The sequence below is a fragment of the Dipteris shenzhenensis genome, chromosome 6 (genome assembly GCF_047967505.1).
Source record: "Dipteris shenzhenensis isolate YYH24624 ecotype China chromosome 6, Dip_SZ_1.0, whole genome shotgun sequence".
Lineage (NCBI taxonomy): Eukaryota > Viridiplantae > Streptophyta > Polypodiopsida > Gleicheniales > Dipteridaceae > Dipteris > Dipteris shenzhenensis.
In genome coordinates, this window is record NC_141601.1 from 13,434,061 (window position 1) to 13,440,412 (window position 6,352).

The following is a 6,352-nucleotide window of genomic DNA, read 5'->3' on the forward strand; positions in this document are numbered from 1 at the left end:
GGGAACCTTGTTATGCCAAGCTTGCGGCATATTGGGATCCGTGGATGTAAGAAACTTCGTGATATATACTAATGACTCTTGCACAAGCCATCCCTCTGCCATGCTTGCTTCTGGGCTTGCTTCTGGTATTGCTCTTTGTCTTACAAATCCCTTCAAAGTTTTCATAAACCGCTCGAGAGAAAACATCCACCGACTATGAACGGTACCTGCAACAGCCACCTCATCAACTATGTGCACAAGCAAGTGTACTTGAGTTGTCATAATGCGAAAGTGCTTCTCAAGCAAGCATATAGCTTCAATGGATTCCACCCTAGCCTTCTCGATGCTCGATATGGAGATCTCTTTTTGAGATATCCACCTATTTCACATGCCCATGTAAGATATTTTCATAATCAGTCTATAGATTATTCAGCTTAAATTGAAGAAAATGCAATCAATGTGATTTGATAGTAAGCATACCTCACAATACCACTGATCTTGAATATAGCATCTCTAACATCTTCTTATAAGCACCCTTTTATTGTAATTGGGAGGATGAACTATCAAAGTAACAAAGAAGTCATGTAAACAATATAACATAATCATAATTATGCTAACACATCACGATTATCGGTACACTAATCCTACAACTTAGAATACATGTAAGACCTTGTGCCAATCATGGGACTTGAGCCCACTAAGCTTATTGTCTTTTGAAAATGCTCCTTTCAAGCAATGCATGTACCCTGTGGGTGTTTGAAAAGAGGCAATGTTCGCCTTGATCGCTGCCTTTGACCGCTGCCTCCTCCCTCGTAGAGAGGATCCATGTTGCTTTCGGGAGGATAACTTTTCCCGAAGCATGTAGTTGGGGCCACAAATGAGACATCCTATTCATAGCACACAAGTCTTCTCGCACTCCTTTTGAGTCTTTGGAACCAACCAAGTGTGCCCAAATAGTAGCCCCCACATTCTTGAAGATATGCATGGGATCCAAGAGATGATTGATTTGTAACTGACCCCAATAAGGAAGCTCGTGAAAGATTGATAGCCTCTTCATACCAGGAGGAGGTTCCTCTCCATTCACCCTCTAAGCCTGAATCCAGTCACTTTCCTTCACATATGATGGTGGTGGATCAAGCTGACCTCCACGCACGAGATGGTCCAGCGGAAGGTTCGAGCATGACCTTTATAAATATTTTTTCTCATATGTTTGGAGTATTGTGCAAGCGATTTCAAACTCGATCCACAAATAGGACAAGCATAGTACCCACTTGTAACAAGTTCTGCACGCGTGCATGAATGTGTTAGTATAAGACATGCATGCGAAAGAGAGTCATAAAAGCATAATCCTATATTATACATGTAGAGACACAACCACGTACCTGTGCACTCTCCATATCCTAAGTAGTCATGCATGGTCCACATCAAGATACCCCTAACCAAAATATCATTGGTATGTCTAAGAGCTCTAGAAATATCAAAGACCGCACTCCTCTCCATAATATCTGTAACTCCTTTATCAAAGGTGCCATGGACATGTCCATATTTTTTGCCTTGTATTTCCCTGAAAGAGTATTGAATACACCACCTCCAAGTTTGTTGTGTAGAGAGGTGAACCTTTTCAATGCAAACTTGTCCCTTTTCCTTCATTTGTATCCAAAGTAATTACAAATTTATGACCTCTCAACTTGTGACTGATTTTTGAAGGTCTTCTACATTGAATTTGAACATTTGGGTTCCAGTCAAATATCATAGAGCTACTCAAATTTACAATAAGAGTTATAGAATAAAAGTTATAGCTATTTTACTATTCTCCTCATATTCCATGCAATTAAGTTCTATTACTTGTATATATATTTTTGTAAAATTAATTTAGGAAAATATTATGAATATTCCAAGTCAAAACAATACTCTCGACCAAGTTTGGTAATTTTGGTTATAAGAGAGAAAGGCTGTGAAGCCTTATTGTATATAGCTTTTATTTTATATGAATATAGATATACATTTTCTACAGGAGGAGAAGTAGGTCAGGGCAAGAGGAAGAAGAGGAGGAGAGTAGGGCCACTGGTAGAGAAGGGAGGGAAGGAGTTGTTGCAAGAGGGAGGAGGAGGGGAGAGCTACTGTTGCAGGAGGGACGAGGAGAGGAGAGCTACTGACTGTAAGAGGGAGGAGGAGAAGAGAGGGAGTAGGGTGGCTAGAGAAGGAGGGGAGAGGAAGGAGGGAGGAGGAGTAGCCAGAAGGAGCAAGAGGAGGGAGAGGGAGGGAGGGAGATTCAAAATGTGAAAAATCAAAATAAAAAAAGTGGCCCCCTTCCCTCATTGATGGGGGGAGAGGTGGGTTCAATTGTGGGCTTAACCCACCTAGGTGGGGTTGGTTAGGCCTCGCTTGGGACCCTCCAAGCCCCTTGCATTAGCCCACTAAACATTCCTTTTATTCCATTCCTTATGAGGCCCTTTTGAGATCCCAATTCTCCCCTAATGGTTGTGTTTCATGTTAGAACAAAAATATTGAAATACATTCTTAATCTATTCATGAGAAGTCCTTAGTGGTGGCAAGATAGACCTAATCCACTATCCAACATAAGATCAAGTCGTAGATATCTTCATCAAGCCACTTTCCTTGGACAAGTTCTCACAATTTTGACATCATCTTGGGCTTCATAAATTATAATGGAAGAGTGGTAAAGTGAAGGATAAGTTCTATAAGAGATATATCCAATGTAAAGGCTTCCTTTGTGTAGTTATTGTGAAGATATCATTCTACTTTGATCTTTCTCTTTTGTCATTGTTACTTTTCATTCCTATTATCCAAAAAGATACCTTGTACATGCATGCTCTACTTATGTCGTGCAATTTAAGACCGGGTGCTAATGAATAGTGCAAATTGCACTATTCTAGAGGATTGTAAGGGTATAAGGACAACCCCTAACCCTAAGCTAATTCATAAATCTCTATATATTGTTCATCATGTTCATTTTACATTAAGTGTATAGATACATGTTGCATCTACTCTCTCCTCTACTTTCAAGTGGATGTATATATTCTTTGTCATATTCATAATATGTCCCTCTAAATAACCCTTGGGGAAATTCAATTAATTAGCTCCCTCCCCCTTTCATAGATTAAGCTAAGTCATCAAGACCAATTTGAATTTAGCTAAGCTACTGCAAAAAAAATCTCGCCTGCTCTATTACCTTAACTTAAAATTTGGCTTGGCCTTAAAATCTATCACTTCTGGATCCTTCTATCACCTTCCATGAGTGTCCCCATTTCGACTTCCTGCTCGATCTGGGTGCTTTTGTGTTCACTCCTTGCTCCCCCTTTCCTCTCCTCTGTGATGGATCCTCCTTCCATTTCATCCACTCCCTCCCTGATTGCTTCCTTTTATGTCCTTGCCCCCCCTTTCATTTCCTCTTGCTTCCATCAATTGGTTATGTCAAGACAAGGGGGATGGTAGGATAGAGAGGGAGACTAAGAGAGGGGGGATGAGAAGAGGAAGAAAGGGGGAGGAAGAGGGATATAAGAGAGAGACGGAGACTGAGAGAGTCTGTTTGCCCACTTTATTTCAATTGTCCTAATGGACAACAAAGCCTATGTATACTGATGCTTCGTGGTGTCAAGAGGACAATGGGACAAATGTTATGGGATAGGCTTTTCAAGAATAATTGGGCTTCAACTATTCATACACATACTCCTAGTTTCAATGTCCTATTATAGTGATACATGCCCTGTACTAGCCCAAAAGTGTTATATTTACCACTAATAATGCTAACACTAATGAGGATAAATAGTTGGCTTTCAAGGCAATGCGACCATTTAGGTATGTATGAATATGCTCTAGAACCTCTCAACATGTATTCTTTCTTTAATTTTTAGAAAATAGTGTGATAGTGAGATTACGAAATCCTTGTTGTGGATTGAGAATATATAATCCTTGATGTGGGTTGAGTTTTAAAATCCTTCATAATGTGTTTGTTTGCATAGATATAGATCTATTAGTTTGACCACATCTTGTGCCAACTTTAGCTTTTCTTTTGAATTTATTTTACTAATCCATGCTGTAATTAAACTAGTTTCCAAAATAATAAATTCGCAATTAAAGTCCCCCTTTTGAGAGATTGATGTGCTATCTTACACATAGTTTTCACTCTCATCGGTAGCTCGAGGAATTTCATATGCTACAAGGAGAAGGCAGAGTGTCAAAGGCATGCAACATGGGACTGTGGAGGGCGAGGCAGACATCCATGCTACCAGGTTCCTTGCCGGGGTAAACGTTTACCATCATCTTGCTAGGGACTAAAGCGGGCCGGATAGATAAAGGTGTACCGATACGAGTGCCCAAATCGATTGAATAAATGGGGAATTTGGGGCCATGGAAGAAGATTGTAAGGTCGAAACCAGCAAGCCTAAATGCACGTAGTCCAATGCCCATGTCTCTGCGAGACCCCAAGTTTTCTCGTATGAACTCCTCATCCGTCGTTGCTTTCACTGCATCCTTGATCTTGGATGCAGTGGCCCCAAGGGTCTCTCTCGTGACTTCAACTGCCTCACCCCTCACAATGGCAAATTCTAAAGCATTTCCGAAATAGGCATTCCCAAGGGATGGCCTCAATCTCGCCCTTACGTTCACCGGGACTGCCAGATTCACCACATGCCCGGCTTCGAGTTCTTGCACAGCTATCAACCGCTTCCACACATATGCCATGCAGGCTACGAAGGAGCTTATGTCCTCCCTCCCTGACTCCTCCTTTGCCTTCAGCTTCAACGTCTCTATGCTCCCCTTGCTCAAGTGCATCACCCTTTGATGCACCTCCTTGGACGCATCCCTATACGCCCAGCTATCATATTTCATCTCGCTTGTAGTCCTCATCTCTGGCGCTTCCAGCTTTGGTTTCTCCGCCTCGCTCCGCGACCAGCACTGTCTCCTCAGCACTGAACGTACATGGAACGGAATCACGGACACATCCTCTCCTCGGCAACATTCCGCCCATGAATTCATGAAGTACCACAGGGAATGGGCATCGAACACCACATGACTTGCTGCAGTTCCAACCGTGATCCCACCATCTTGGAACCTCGTCACCTGTAATATAGCACATTAGATGTACATTCAAGAAGCTTGGACTAGGCCCTAACACACAGATGACAATTCGTGGAATACAAACTTAAAGAATTGAAAGTTGATGCCGAACAGCAGGCCGTAGGACGTAGAAACTTACTTGAATGGACAGAACGGGATCTTCTACATTCTCACCACTGTGTTTGCCTGCCAGTCGAGCCAAATCCTCAAAATAACTGTGAACCGGAAATTCTTTCTCCTGCAAGCTGGTGAAAGACACATCCACGAAGGCTTCCACCAACTCTACTCCAGAGTCGTTGCAATCTATGATAAGTCGACCATCCTGTTCTTGCACGAGGCGCCCAGCTACAGGATAGAAGTGCACTAAAACAAGCGAAAGGCCACGTTTCAAGCGTTCCAGCAAGGACGCGTAATCTAAGTCCGTCTTGTAGAAGAGGACGTCCCGGATGTAAGGAGTTCGTCGGAAATTCAAATCGCCGGGAGAAAGAACTAGTGGAAACCTCCAGGTTGGATGGATGGGTTTGATCAAAGAAGAATGAAGGATGCGCACAGGTGATGCAGGAGCCATGGAAGGGAGCAGGTATGAGAAGTCGAAAAGGAGCTGTAAACACGGCAATATGTCACACTACACTACTACGTTTCAAACAAGGTCGAGTTTGCCCATCTCTACACATAGTCCCAGGCGAAAAATACATCGTACACAAGATTGCCGTCCTCCTCCTTGGAAAAGGCTCCATTGATGTTTGATTACCGTTTTATCGTTCATGACAAATTAATTATTGTTGTCCTTGCTCGATTATTCCCAGGGCTAGCTCTTCTCCTTGGTAAAGACTCCAATCTCGTGCTTTCTTTAGGTTCTCATTGTGCAAGACAAAACCATTGCATTGCATTGTGTTTGTTTGAGTGTCTTTTGTCTTTTAGTAATAAATAACGAGTAGATGGGTCTGTCTTTTAGTAATAAATAACAAGTTGCATGACCCATCTACGATGGGATAGAGGCCCTCTCCACTCGGTCAAGGTGGGATCTTAAAATGTTAGAAAAATAAATTTCAAGTTGCATAACTCTTTGAAGGTGGATCTTAAAATGTTAGAAAAATAAATTTCAAGTTGCATAACACTTTGGCTGCTTGGCTTTGCTCTATGCTTAATTTACACAACAAACGCAATTCAATTTATTACACCTCTATCTAGATTTATGCTTTGCTTTCTTCACTGAAGCCAACCATGATGGATTTGTGTGACTTCGCATCCAATTTCCTGCAATGATAATTATGTATGTGGGCATATTCTATGC

At 41.9% G+C, this 6,352-nt stretch overlaps 1 protein-coding gene across 1 annotated transcript; it reads right to left on the reverse strand.

Annotated features, from left to right (window-relative positions):
- Window positions 1-4,149: 4,149 nt before the first annotated feature.
- On the reverse strand, window positions 4,150-5,626 carry LOC147900813 (hydroxycinnamoyl-CoA:piscidic acid hydroxycinnamoyltransferase-like). The gene is made up of 2 exons (XM_087375760.1): window positions 5,198-5,626; window positions 4,150-5,061 (listed from the first exon to the last, which is right to left on the reverse strand). Exons 1-2 carry the CDS (start codon window positions 5,624-5,626, stop codon window positions 4,150-4,152), a joined length of 1,341 nt encoding a protein of 446 aa, XP_087231886.1.
- Window positions 5,627-6,352: the final 726 nt, after the last annotated feature.